The sequence below is a fragment of the Dendropsophus ebraccatus genome, chromosome 3 (genome assembly GCF_027789765.1).
Source record: "Dendropsophus ebraccatus isolate aDenEbr1 chromosome 3, aDenEbr1.pat, whole genome shotgun sequence".
In the NCBI taxonomy this organism is placed as follows: Eukaryota; Metazoa; Chordata; class Amphibia; order Anura; family Hylidae; genus Dendropsophus; species Dendropsophus ebraccatus.
The window spans coordinates 57,108,584-57,124,093 of NC_091456.1; the positions used below are offsets into that span (position 1 = coordinate 57,108,584).

Below are 15,510 nucleotides of genomic sequence, written 5' to 3' on the forward strand. Positions count from 1 at the left end.
AATAAATTTAGCATGTATTTCCTTGACAAGGTTATTCTCATCTTTATGCATTCTTTTCTTTAAAGATTCATTGTTCTTTCACATATACAGCAAAATTCCAATAGTCCTTGACACAGTGTTCCTGATTTAGGACATGTTCACACACTGTATTTAAGCATACAATGTGTGAACATGCCCTTACTAAAATTGTCTGGTTTTCAAGAACTAGACATCTAGGGCTTTAGTTTCCCAAAGCGACTTATTATTGTGTCTAATTGCCCTCAGTAAATCTGGCAGATTCTCTACATGATAAAACGCCAAACTTCCTGCCACACTAGGGATAGCTGACTTTTAGAATGCAAAATCCATAAAAAATTCCAGTTTGTTTAATAAATATGGCAGGTTCTAAAGAGGCACACCCATTACATGCCCACTTTTTAAAATGCAAAATGATGGTTGTATGCATTTTTACAGATTTTTGTGGCACACAATGTTAGTAAATGTGGTAAAACAAGAAACTGAGAGGGAAAAATTGTAAAAAAAAAAATGCCAATGTGATGATGGAAACACATTAGTAAATCAGGGCCAGTATTGTGGAAATACCACCTGTTAGGTCCTGTAACTTTAAATCATAGGTGCTGTTAATTTTAAGTTCTGTTCTGTAAAGAATAAACTTATGGAGTGCCTTCACACGTGCAGTACACTTTCAGTGATGTAAAGTAGTCATGGTTTATGTAAACTACATCTAATTGTTTTAGGGGTCCCAGGTGATGCTGGTGGTGGTAGTCCTGGTGGGGGGCTTAAAGAAGTTATCTGGTACTGGAAAAAAAAAACACAGCTGCTTTGTTGCAAAAACAGCACCACTATCCCAAGGTTGTGTGTGGTATTACAAATCAGCTCCATTCATTGAACACTGAGCAAAACCACACCCAAAGAGTGCTGCTGTTTCTAGCAGAAAGCAGACATGTTCTTAGGCTGTATAACCCCTTTAAATGTCCAGATTTTGGCATTAAAGTGTTAGTAAATATGCAGTCTGCTTACAGTGATATACAGCATGGTTTCTTCCATGTCAATTTATACACGACATCGTCATCTTACAATTTTGTACACATCAGAGCAATGGTTCAAAAATGAATGAATGAAACCAATCTTACTGTCATTTTCAGCAATGGAAAGTTATCATATTACAAATCCAGGTTTCTTTTCAGAGTTGACCTTTCTTATCTATACAATACCAGCGTCAGGTATTGAACCCATCCATTTTCTAGGAAGTGACTAATTATAGAACTGAGGCTCTATTCATAGGAAAGTATAAGCTGGCTGTTAAGCTAGTTTTTTGTGCAAATACTGTTTGCACACGGCAAGATCCACCTATATGCTTGACTGCTTTGCAGATGATTTTTCTACCCTGTAGCCATTTTCTTCCAGGATTATAGGCCCTGAGATTGTGTCCAGGTTAAATAATATTATTTTGCTAAATGGAATAACTAAAGTTTTTTTTTTTCTACATACTATCCACTACTAGATGATCACAGCATGTTTGAGTCAGTCCAAACGCTGGAAGTGTCGTCATCTGATGACGTTGGATGCAGTTCTAGGGCTGCGTGGAAAACACAGATACATGGTTTCTTACCTTTATCCTTGGTGCTATTTTCAGGATACTAGCAGTTTATTCAATATGCTAATGAGGTGTTTTAGTCCACTGGGGATAGGGCTACCACGCTTAGTGCATTGATCCATCTTGGCCAGCCTCCCCCTCCAAACTAATAATAGCAGAGCAGAGCACCACCCCAATATTGGAAGGAACTGGCACAGTGACCTCATTAGCATATTAAATTAATTGCTGATATTCCCAAAATAGGGCCATGGATGGAAGAGATTTACCTTCATCCTCTGTTCCCCGTCCACTATAGGGACATGTCAGCAGGTTAGCTTATAACCTGCGGATAGTTTCCCTTTAATTGTAGAAACAATGTTTTATGACCATTTCACAATAACACTAGAAACGTCAGAAACTTTTCCAATAAATGCCCCAAGATCTTTATTTCAAAAGCTTCCTTGTGTTACTGGTCTGACTAGAAGCTTGTAGAACATTTACAACATATGATTTATATTTCATTACTAGAGATGAGCGAACCTAGAGCATGCTCAAGTCCATCCGAACCCGAACTTTCGGCATTTGATTAGCGGTGGCTGCTGAAGTTGGATAAAGCCCTAAGGCTATGTGGAAAACATGGACATAGTCATTGGCTGTATCCATGTTTTCCAGACAACCTTAGAGCCTTAGAGCCCCAGCTAATCAAATGCAGATTGTTCTGGTTCGGATGGACTCGAACCCGAACCCGGTTCGCTCATCTCTATATATTACCTATCTCCCTTACAAAGGGTACCGCTAATACTACTGCATGCAATAACATAACAGCCTTTTCCTGTACTAGCATGACTGTGCCCAGTGAGCAAAATAAGATATAAACATGATGTGAGAAGTGTGGCCCGCACAGAGCCCTGACCTCAACCCCAATAAATAGCTTTTGAAGGAATTAAAACATTGGTAACTATACAGACCTAATTGACCACAAGAATCCTCTATTGGTCAAATAAGCATGAATCGCCTTACATCACTTTAAAATCTTGTGGAAAGGTGATATTGTAATTTTATGTGTAATAGTTAAACAGTGGTGCCTTGGATTACGAGCATAATTTGTTCCAGGACCGTGCTTGTAATGCAAATCTACTCTTAAACCAAAGCAAATTTTCCAGACAATTGGTTCCACACCCCAAAAATAATTATTTATTATTCCGAATAACATGTAGAACAGATGAAACAAACAATGAGAAACAGTAGAATATAAGATATTATAAGTTACTGTACAGTAATGGAGAGGATGGGAAACACAAGGGCTGACAGGAGCATGAAGGAATGAGCAGGGCATATGTGGGCACAGTATAGCAGCACTCTCTGTCCGGGGGGAGAGGGGTTACAGCTATGGAGAGATTACCTCCACAGTCCTGTCCCCTAATGCAAGCCCCAGCCTGAAGTGGATCTGCTATGATTTGGAAAGTGAGGGAGACTTCCTGGGTCAGAGTACAGAGCTGTAGACTCCGCTATGCAGACCATGCCCCTCCTCTACTCCCCCTCCCACCCAGTACAGCGAGCTCTTAAACCAAAGCAATGCTCTTACACCAAGTTACAATTTTAAAAGCTGTGAGCTCTTCTTGCAAAACGCTCTCAATCCAAGTTACTCTTAAACCAAGGTGACACTCTACGTCTAAATTCTTTCACACTTGGAGCGTCTATATTACATTCCTGGTAGTTCTTTTTTTATTATATGCATAACACATTCTATAAGATTTTCCTAAGTGTAATAATATCAGCATGGCCCAGTTTGATTACATTGACTGTACAAAGGCAAATGAAAGATAAGCTTGTAGCTCCATTAATTATTAACCATCAGCTTTGAACTAGCAGCTTCCTGTAACATCCAAACCAGACGGAACTAAACTGAATTAACCAGACTGAAATTGTACTATTACAGTACCATTATGTATTAGACCAATGAGTGTACCTGTCATTTTTTTGCATACAGCTTTCATGACTGAGGCTCTGTTCACACACTATTTCATTTGGTCTTTTGGTCAGTCTTTTTTCAACCAAAACCAGGAGTGGTTTAAAAAAAAAAAAACAGAAACAGTTCAAATCCTTACATTATAATTCTGCCCTCTCAATTCTGCCCCTGGTTTTGGTTGGAAAAAACGGGCCATAAGACTGACGGAAATACTATGTGTGAACATAGCCATAAGTCCATTCATTGTTGTTATTATATATTAGAAGGGTTTCCCTTCACATGTTCTTTTTATCTTAACCCTTTGAGGACCAAGCCCAAAAGACCCAGTGGACTACTCCAATTTTCATTTTTACATTTTCATTTTTTTCCTCCTCCCATTCTAAGAGCTCTAGCACTTCCATATTTCTATCTAAAGGGCCATGTGGGGGCTTGTTTTTTACAGGAGTAGTTGTACTTTGTAATGGCGTCTTGTATTCTACCATAACATGTATGATGGAACCCCAAAAATAATATTTTTGAAAATATAAATTGGTGAAATTGGAAAAAAGAATGCAATATTGTAACTTTTGGGGGCTTCCTGTGTCTATGTAATGCACTATATGGTAAAAGCGACATGATACCATTATTCTATAGGTCAGTCCGAACACGACTATATGCAAGTTTACACAGATTTTCTAATGTTATATATATATTTTTTTTTTACTAAATATTTTTTGCAATTAATTATTAATAAAATGTCCCTATTGTGACGCTTATAGCGGTTTTAGCTTTTCACCTACGGGGCTGTATGAGATGTAATTTTTTGCGCCATGATCTCTAGTTTTTATTAATACCATATTTGTGTAGTTCAGACGTTTTCATCACTTTTTATTAATATTTTTTTTATATATAATGTAACAAAAATCGGTAATCCTGACACTTTTTTTCCTCTTTTTGCTTGCGCCATACGCCGTAGGGGATGACTATTGTTTTTTTGATAGATCGGACAATTACGCACGCTATGGTATATAATATAGTTATTTAATTATTTTCTATGTTTTATTTGTATAATGGGATAGGGTGGTGATTTCAATCTTTATTAGGGGAGGGGCTTTGGGGTATTTTAAAAATATTTAAAAAATTTTTTTTGCACATTTTAAGTCCACTTGGGGGACTTTTACATGCGATGTTTAGATTACATACAATGATCATTGCTATGCCATACTGTGTGCGGTCCAATACGCTTGACCCTGCGGCAGCGATGTGGTGACGGGTTACTGGGCTGGCTGACGGCGCAATGCGCCTGACGTCACTTCCGGTTCCGCACATCGCGGCGCTGTTGATGGGGAATTGCGTAGGTAAACCGCCAAGTAACATGCAGCACAAGTGTGTACAGTCCATCAATCAATTTACTGGCAAATTTACGGTGTTGGAGTGAGGTGGGAGGCCAGCGGACTGGGACACAGTACATTTTGGGTAACAACTGTTACATGTGCAATAGTATATCCTGTATTATTCTCTGTTCAGCGTATTACAGCACTGGCACTTTATTTGATATATGCATTTATGCTGAATAGGCTCATTATATGGTTTACAAACATGCACATGCACTTTAACTAATTTATGAGTTTTTGTTTTTTGTGATGGTTTAAATAAAGCTTTGTTATTGAAGTTTGAACTTTTCTGGGGGAGACAGGACGTTTATTGGTGTTATATATACTGATTATTGCTATGCCATAGGCTCTCTGCTCATTGAGTCTGCCACAGGCAGAGCGCCGATCGGACCGCACGGAGGAAGGTAAGATACCTCCGACGGTCCGGCAGAGTGATCAGGATCCCGATCGGTAAGTGACAGTACAAACATTTCATCTCAACATTTCTTGTTTACTAATCTAAGTTGGCATAAAAAGCATGGGGTCTTGGCTACGGAGACCTAGGAAAGGAAACAGGGAAGGGAAAAGATAACTTTCTGTTAATGACCACACAACACAAATTTTTACTACTACTCAGTACTTAGAAAAATAAAGTGTTTCATAGGGCAGGATAATATATTTATAGTGATATAAAGCACTTATCCAAATGCACTCACCTATGGGGATTGTAACAAGGCAGAACACCTATATCATCCTTATTGGTCATTGCCAACCACCAATTCCCAAGCTTGCTGTCAGAATTCTACCTCCCTATCAGCCGCTAATATTGTTGTTACAGATGTACAGTGGGGGAAAAAAAGTGTTTGATACAATGATGATTTTGTAAGTTTTCCCACTTACAATGAATGAAGAGGTCTGTAACTTTTATCATAAGGACAATTCATCTGTGAGAAGCTGTTGTTTGCAATCACAGGTCAGACATTTCCTGTACCAAGTTTTCACACACTGCAGCAGGGATTTTGTCCGACTTCTCCATACAGATCTTCTCCAGATCTATCGAACTTGTGGGCTGCCGCTGGGCAACATTGAGTTTCCGCTCCCTCCAAAGACTTTCTATTACTTTCAGGTCTGGAGACTGGCTAGGCCACTCCAGGACCTTGAAATACTTCTTAGGAAGCAACTCCTTAGTTGCCCTAGCTGCGTGTGTGTTTCGGGTCATTGTCATGCTGGAAGACCCAGCCACTACCCATCTTCAATGAGGGAAGGAGGTAGTTGGCGATACATGGCCCCATCCATCCTCCCTTAAGTAACCTGCAGTCATCGTAACCCCTTTGCAGAAAAGCACACCTGAAGTATAATGCTATCCCCCATGCTTCACAGCTGGGACTATGTTCTTGGGGTGTACTTAACCTTCTTCTTCCAAACATGGCGAGGGGAGTTGATACCAAACAGTTCTATTTTTGTCTCATCTGACCACATGACCTTCTCATATGCCTCCTCAGGATCATCTAGATGGTTAATATCAAACTTCAAACGGACCTGGACATGTGCTGGCACGACAGGGGGACCTTGTGTGCCCTGCAGGATTTTATTTCATGACAGCGAAGTGTGTTACTAACGGTAATCTCTGAGACTGTGGTCCCAGCTCTTTTTAGGTCCTTTGACCAGGTCCTCCTATGTAGCTCGAGGCTGATATCTGGCCTTTTTCAGAATCATCCTTAGCTCACGAGATGAGATCTTGCTTTGAACCCCCGACCAAGAAAGATTGACAGTCATCTTGTGTTATTCCATTATCTAATAATTGTACAATCAGTTGTTGCTTTCTCAACAAGCAGCATGCCTATCCTGTAGCCCATCTCAGCCTTGTTCAGGTGTAAAGTTTTTTCCCTGGTGTCCCTAGACAGCTCTTTGGTCTTTGCGATGGTGGAGAGGTTGGAGTGTGATTGATTGATTGAATTAGTGTGGACAATTCATGAGCACACCAGTATATACTCTGGGTTTTAATGAAAATATTAGGTTGGTGGTGATAATTCAAATTGCAATTGCCTATAATTTTTTGCAATACACTTTGCATATTTATATCCGTTTATTGTACATTTTCTTGTGAGCAAGATAAATCAACTTATGCAATTCTTATCTTTCAGATCAATTGTATCGGATGATGTGGGAATGGACATCCCATTTGATGCAGCAGAAATCAGGCCAGGTAGGAAGATCATACAGAATCTGATTTTCTTATGAATGTCTTTTCTTGTGTTTTTAATTATTCAGCAAGTGAGTGAAGTCACACCGAGATTGGTACCAAGCAGTGTGGAAAGTTATTTATAGACTTAGCAAGTAAATTGACTCTAACTTCACTTGTGAAAGAAAACCAGCAAGCTTTGTAATTGCAGAAATTGCAGAAAAGAGATCCAGTGATTTGCTTTTCCAATTGTTTGTCCAGGTATACTAAAATTGTCTTGGAAAATCTTAAAGTTCTTTTAGACTTAAAGATTTGTCATCCGCAGAGGCTACAAATGAGCGCCAGTCAATAAGATAAGCGCTCATTTTCGGGGCCATTACACGCACGACAAATCGAGCAGCTGGGCTGCATGAATGGTCGACGTATTGAATGTGCAGCCATGGAAACTGACCACCTGGATAAACATATATCTGTGCTGTCAGTTTCCAGATCACACAGCAGTACATACTTATCCAGCATCCTGTTTTTCTGGCTCTCCTGTCCAGCTGCTGTATCTTCACCTCTTCCGGCTGTCAATCATCTGCAGGAGGCAGGGCACAGCACAGCTGAAGACACAGCAGCTGTGCACTAGGTAAGTATGTACTGCTGGGTGATCTGGAAACTGACAGCATGGATATATACATATCTGTGCTGTCAGTTTCCCTTTATCGTTATAGGCCACTATTATTATTATTATTATTATTATTATTATTATTATTATTATTATTATTATTATTATTATTATTAATAATAATAATTCTTTTTTGGTTGTAGGACAATTTGATTACACTTAAATTTTTGTTACTTTTTTACTTGTAATTCTAGTGGTCTTGTCGCTGTGATCTCTAGTATAGTACACAGCAGTATTGACTGCCATGGTTCCCTCCTCTTTTCAACCCCATACATGCAGAGGTCTCTGCCTGTCTGGGAGCCTGAGTGTCATTGACAGCTGACTCCAATCATTGATCATGTGGGCTTCTAAACTCATCCAACGCCATCGCTATACATGTACAGCACTAAGGGGGATATTTATGAAACATACACCCGAAGCGTACGCCAGGGAGAAGGTGCAGATTTGCCCCTTCTCCCTGGCGTATGCCTCCCGTACGCCCCGCTCACCTGATAGGTGGGCTGCCGGAGCTTGTGGGGGCGTGATAAGGCGGGTAAAAGGCGTGGCCCCCTCCCATGCCTCATTTATCATGATTTAGGGCTGCTCAAAGGCATAAATCATGATCACCCTCTTAGTGAATCCAGTCGGGGAAAAGGGGGCAGGACCTAATATTAGACCTGCGTACTTGTATGCCGGTCTTCATAAATCCCCCCCTAAGTGTTAACTACCTTACTGCCGCAGAGCGGGAAGGTGTTAAACACAAGATTTGATTGGTTGCTGTGGGAAAAACCACACAATGTGGGTTTCAAGCAGCTTGATAAATCTGGGTCATTGTGTGGGAATGGACAGAAAATGCTGAATAAAGTTTGTCTCCATACACACTCTAAACCTTTTAGCTTGCTTACTCTCTATGAACACATTTTCAAGGAGCACTAGGGCTAATATACTCAAGAAACTGAGCCAAATCTTACTTTCCTGTTGCCAACTTCAATTGCAGCTTTCCATAAATATCTTTTCATGGAGAACAGTTATTCCCATTCAGTCTCAGGACTGAGCGGCTTTCATCCAGCATAATGCTGATATTGAGAAACAGCAAATGTACACAGGCTTATCAGGGAACCTACAATGAGACAAACCAGAACAGTAGTTTAAAGCCTACATTTACTCTTTTTTTTTAGCTCACATACTCACATTAGGATATAAAACACAGTCATTGAATTTGATGTTAAATGAGATTATATCTAGAGAGTTAGGATGAAATATCCTAATAAAAATGCAGACTATACAGGAAAGATGGTGCCAGGTAAGAGAACAGTTTTCTATCTGAATATGGTCATAATATTATGTAGCCAAACCCATTAAAGTCAATGTCCACTGTCTTGCTTTAAGCAATTTCAAATTGTTAAATTGTTCTGCCCTTTTTCTGCCCCCTATCTGCCCCTCTGGTGTGTCTGGCGTACGGGGGCCAGATGCAAAAATGTATTTGCAAAACAAGCATGTGTGAATAAAAGTTTTAACATCAGACCCCTCTGTACCAGAAAATGCAAGGTTCACAGTTTCATACAGTAAATGTCCCCCATAATGTGTTAAATAACAGATGCTGTTTGTGCGGAAGTCAAATTAATGTTCATGACAATGATTTGCGGACGTTATTTTTCTTGTTCAAATTTTTTATTAAGGTTTATAGCAATACAAACATTACCATCATGCGACAATACCACAAATACATTGCTCCATACAGAGCAGAACAGAACATCAAAAACACAACCAAACAGTTCAGCATGTCTAACCGAGTATGATAAGTGTTTAAACGACATAAAACTCAATGGTCATAACATAAAGTAAAGCTTTAGAGGGGGTATTTTTAAAAAAAAATCAAATAGTCATTATTAGCACATAGTTATGATAGCAAATCAGAGCAGCCTTGGAGCCGGACAATCTATTCTAGATTCAGGGTACAGTTAGGTTTTGAAACTCTAGCCACTTCGTTTTAAACTGACTTTGCGGACGTTTTTTTTAATTGTTAAGACACATTGTTTTTCACCGTCCTTTCACTATTTTATGTACTAAATTCAATAGTCGTTCAAAAAAAGTGATCATTATAGACAGCCGTAATAAGCAATCATCGGAACGACTTTTTGACAGTCAACAGCCTGCAGCCTGCAATGCCAAGAACAAGACGTGTGAGATGGAACCTCACTGCCTCAGGGTGCAGAATTAGTAATAAAGTTTGTTAGACAGACTGTACTAGGTACAAAAGAATAGAAAAATCACACTGGTAGCTGTGTCAGTGAGGTTTACATAGTGCAGTGATAAAGTCTTTTAAATATTTGCTTACAGTAAGGAACATTCTGGAAAAGGATGAGCAGTAACACTCACATACTATGGCGGTTTTGGAAGACCAAGTAAGAGAAAGTATGGAGGGGACAGGTTGTGAATGGCCTTGTATGTTTAAACTGAAGTTGTAGGGCAATGGAGAGCCTGTGAAGGGATTGGCAGAGGAGGAGTGAGGTGAGAGGTGGATTATTCAGGTTGCAGAGTTATTATAAATGTTTATCACATCGATATAATAAGACATGACAGACTATGTGACTGTTATCTGAGTTTCCATCATTCTCTGGTAACAGGAAATCAACCAAATTCTGAATAATTTTATCTCTACAACTGAAAAAAACAGGAAATAAATCACAAGTAAAAAAAAAAAAAAATTGTGATTTACAACACGTTCTTTTTATTGCACTGACTTATCTATGTGATGTCTTTCACAGATGTCTTTTTTTTTCTCCGTCTTCCCGTTTGTGCTGTTTCTGTAAGATATTCATTTGTAAACTTGTCTCACAAAGAGATCTTTTGAATCCAGAAAGCTAGCAATTATAACAATTTTGTTGGCCAATAAAGGTATCGATCCTAAAATACTTTGATGGAAAGTATTTACCCCCACATGGATTTTTCTGGCTAACACGGTCCCTTACTATAGAAAGATATGTAAATGTAGGTGGATTATTACCAGTAAAGAGTGGTTTACTAGAAGCACAAATATATTTTATACAACAATAAAGATTTCTGATATAAACCAGCCTGAGCAATACACCAGCATTTCCTTGCCCATGAAGCTCGAAAGCTAAATTGTGTCAATATGTAATACAAGCATTTTGTACTTGTCGTACATTCTATGGTGATGGCCATTCTGTATAGCACCAAGTATTTACCGTGAAAAGTAAAGATTTTTTTTTCTTATTTCTTTTTTTAGAGCCTCCCAATTCATTGGATCTAAATGGTTCCCATGCCAGGAAAATCAAGCTCACAGCTCCCAACATTAACCTTTCCCTGGACCACAGCGAAGGTTCTCTCCTTTCTGATGACAATCTTGATACTCCAGATGAACTTGATATTAACGTAGACGATCTTGATACTCCAGATGAAGCTGATTCCTTTGACTACACTGGAAATGGTAAGAGCACAGACTGACAGCATGCATGTTACCAGAGTATTAACAGTGGTAACAGGCTATTGTCAGGGGCGGAACTACCGCCGTAGCAGCCGTAGCGGCTGCTACGGGGCCCCTAATATCAGGGGGCCCGTGGCCTTGGCCCCCCCGAAGATGACCGCTTGCAACACCCGGCGGCCGAGCGGGCCTCCCGGGTGTTCAGTGTTCTGACTGACAGCGCGAGAAGCCATAGGCTTCCCGCCCTGTCAATCATTCTTGTGACCGCAAGCAAGCATTCTGCTTGCGATCACAAGAGTGTCCCACCCAATGAGCAGCTCTTTGGTGAAGTCCTGGCAGCGTCATCGCTGAGCGCTCAGTGTGCGCCGCCGCGGCTGGGACTTCCGGTACTAAGAACACAAACCGGAAGTCCCAGCCGCCGCGGCGCACACTGAGCGCTCAGCGATGACGCTGCCGGGACTTCACCAGAGGGCTGCTCATCGGGCGGAGGCAGAGAGAAGAGGAGACCCGCGACCGACGGGGGAGCGTGGGGTTAGGTGAGTTATGTGTTTGTTTTTTTAATCAGAGGGGCAACACTGCGGGCTATGTGGGGAAGGGGATGCACAACACTGCGGGCTATGTGGGGAAGGGGATGCACAATACTGGGGGCTAAGGATGCACAATACTGGGGGCTATGTGGGGAAGGGGATGCACAATACTGGGGGCTATGTGGGGAAGGGGATGCACAATACTAGGGGCTATGTGGGGAAGGGGATGCACAATACTGGGGGCTATGTGGGGAAGGGGATGCACAATACTGGGGGCTATGTGGGGAAGGGGATGCACAATACTGGGGGCTATGTGGGGAATGGGATGCACAATACTGGGGGCTATGTGGGGAAGGGGATGCACAATACTGGGGGCTATGTGGGGAAGGGGATGCACAATACTGGGGGCTATGTGGGGAAGGGGATGCACAATACTGGGGGCTATGTGGGGAAGGGGATGCACAATACTGGGGGCTATGTGGGGAAGGGGATGCACAATACTGGGGGCTATGTGGGGGCTGGGGATGCACAATACTGGGGGCTATGTGGGGAAGGGGATGCACAATACTGGGGGCTATGTGGGGAAGGGGATGCACAATACTGGGGGCTATGTGGGGAAGGGGATGCACAATACTGGGGGCTATGTGGGGAAGGGGATGCACAATACTGGAGGCTATGTGGGGGAGGGGATGCACAATACTGGGGGCTATGTGGGGGAGGGGATGCACAATACTGGGGGCTATGTGGGGGCTGGGGATGCACAATACTGGAGGCTATGTGGGGGAGGGGATGCACAATACTGGGGGCTATGTGGGGAAGGGGATGCACAATACTGGGGGCTATGTGGGGAAGGGGATGCACAATACTGGGGGCTATGTGGGGGAGGGGATGCACAATACTGGGGGCTATGTGGGGAAGGGGATGCACAATACTGGGGGCTATATGGGGAAGGGGATGCACAATACTGGGGGCTATGTGGGGAAGGGGATGGACAATACTGGGGGCTAAGGATAGACAACACTGGGGGCTAAGGATGGACAACACTGGGGGCTACATGGGGGATGCACAATACTGGGGGCTATATGGGGGATGCACAATACTGGGGGCTATATGGGGGGATGCACAATACTGGGGGCTATATGGGGGATGCACAATACTGGGGGCTATATGGGCGGGATGCACAATACTGGGGGCTATATGGGGGATGGGAATGCACAACACTGGGGGCTACCTATATGGGGGATGGACAACACTGGGGGCTACCTATATGCGGGACGGGGATGGACAACACTGGGGGCTACCTATATGCGGGACCGGGATGGACAACACTGGGGGCTACTTTTATGGGGAATGTGGGCCATCTAAAAGGGGAACTACACAGAGGGGCCATTTATGAAGGGGACTAGGGGGCATCTATAAGGGGAACTACACTGGGGGGGTCGACACAGAGGGGTCATCTAAGAGGACTACACAGAGGGGACCATATACTGTAGGGCAGGGATAGGGAACCTTGGCTCTCCAGCTATTGCAAAACTACAGCTTTATTTTTGACTGTCCATACATGATGGGAGTTGTAGTTTTGCAGAAGCTGGAGAGCAGAGATTCCCTACCTCTGATATAGGTGATGCACAGAGGGTGTCATCTACTATAAATGGATTACACAGAGGGGGATCTCTACTATAGTAGATGCACATGGGGCCATCTATATGGAGGACTGAACAAGGGGCAATCTATAAGCTGTCTACACAGAGCCTAATTTGTCTGTCTGGCAGATTCTGTGGATTCGTGGCTCGGAGTTCTTATAATGGCCCAGGACAGATGGAGAAGAAAATGAAAAGGAAACAACTCTAATGAGAGAAGGCGTCCCCTGTGAGTCACTTAATATAACTGCAGTGTAATTTATATGGTGTATAGAACCTGTGTAGAGCTGGGTGTGTTGATGGCATAGTGGTTGGTCGAGGAGGGGGGGGCCCCAATCAAAAGTTTGCTGTGGGGCCCAGCCATTTCTAGTTACGCCCCTGGCTATTGTGGTTATGGAAACAGCAAACCAAGTACTTGTATAGAGTATAATGAAGATAGCAGTGCACATTTGTGACTTTACATTCATAGAATTCTTACTAGGGATATGCCAAACATTTTGATTGGCTGGGGCTTTGAGCATTGAAACCCAAACTGGTCACAAGAATGCGCAAAGAGAGCAGCAGGCAGCTGCTGACAGTGGTTTATCTCTCTGAGAACAAAAGGGGTCAGGGAGTGATTTTCCATCATGCCCGATCCCTTTTTCCAACTACATTATCTGTCATTTATACAGTGGCGGTCTTTGGCACTAAGCACCCCAAGCGATCTCTTGGGGCCCCCAACATCCAGGGGGGCCCCCACGCCCCGCTCTTGTGCTCAAGACCACTGGACAGGGCCGCTGCCCTGCTCGCTGCTGCCATCTGAACTGTAACTATGAGCACTCGTAATGAGCGCTCATAGTTACATGCAACAGCACTGACAGGGCGGGAGACATTGTCTCCCTTCCTGTCAGTCACTCTTGTGGCCGCAGGAAGGGTTTTCCCTGCAGTCACAAGTGGCAGCTTTGTCCTTGTGGTGACATCACTGGAGCATCGGCGCCAGGACAAGGGGAGTGCGGCCTCTTGTGATCGCAGGGAAAACCTTTCCTGCGGCCACAAGAGTAAAGAGAAGAGGAGACGCCCGGACCCAGGTGAGTATAAGTGTTTGTTTTATTGTGTTATATACTATATGGGAGGGGGAGCACACAGGGGTCTGTTTAACTGGGGGAGCGCACATAAGGGGTCTATATAAATGGGGGGAGCACACAGGGGGGGCTATATAACAGGGGGAACACACAGGGGGGCTATAGACTACTGGGGCTTCACAGAGGGGTTTATATACTACTGGGGGCAGCACACAGGGGGTCTATATACTACTTGGGGAAGCAGAAAGGGGTCTATATACAACTTGGAGAGCACACAGGAGGTCTATATCCAAATAGGGGAGCACACAGGGGGGCTATATACTACTGGGGGAACATACAGGGGGTCTATATACTACTTGTGAGGCACACAGGTGGTCTATATATAACTGGGGGAGCACACAGGGGTCTGTATACTACTGGGGCAGCACACAATGGGGGACATTTATTAAGTCCGGCGTTTTTTACGCCGGACTTATAAATGTCCCCGCATCTCCAGCGCTACGGGGATTTATGTAGAGGCAACTGCCTCTACATAAATCCCGTGCGCTCTGGTGCGCACCGCCGAAAACCTACGCCAGCTGAGGACTGGAGTAGGTTTTCGGCATATCTTTTGGCGGAACGGATGGTGAATCGCGCGGACTCTGAGTCCGCGCCCTCCGTTCCGCCCCCTTCACACCCCCTCCCTGCCCCCCGGCGTACTCGGCGGAAAGTACCGATTTGCAAATATTTTATTTGCAAATCGGCCATTTGCGAATAAAAAAATACGCTAATCGGCACTTTCCGCCGAAAATCATCCATACGCCGGATGATACATGTCGCCCAATGGGTCTATATAATACTAGTGGGGCACACAGGGGGTCTATATACTACTGGGGGAACCACACAGGGGGTTTATATACTACTGGAGGAGCACACAGGGGTCTATATCCAAGTGGGGGAGCACACAGAAGGTCTATATCAAAGTGGGGGAGCACACAGGCGGGCTAAATACCCCTGAGGGAGCACACAGGGGGCCTATATACTAGTGGGGGAGCACACAGGGGGTATATACAACTGGGAGCAGATCACAGGGGGTCTATATACAACTGGGGCAGCACACAGGAGGTCTA

General features: G+C 43.3%; 1 protein-coding gene across 11 annotated transcripts in view; it reads left to right on the forward strand.

Annotated features, from left to right (window-relative positions):
• Window positions 1-15,510, forward strand: part of PRUNE2 (prune homolog 2 with BCH domain) — a 95,835-nt gene that overhangs the window by 28,785 nt on the left and 51,540 nt on the right. For all 11 annotated transcript variants that reach the window (XR_011362129.1, XR_011362130.1, XR_011362131.1 and 8 more), the window contains exons 2-3: window positions 7,042-7,103; window positions 10,979-11,179. Coding sequence is in view for 8 of the 11 variants with exons in the window: in XM_069961814.1 (XP_069817915.1) it covers window positions 7,067-7,103; window positions 10,979-11,179 (238 nt within the window). In the remaining 3 variants the exon portion in view is untranslated. The remainder of the gene's footprint in view (window positions 1-7,041; window positions 7,104-10,978; window positions 11,180-15,510) is intronic.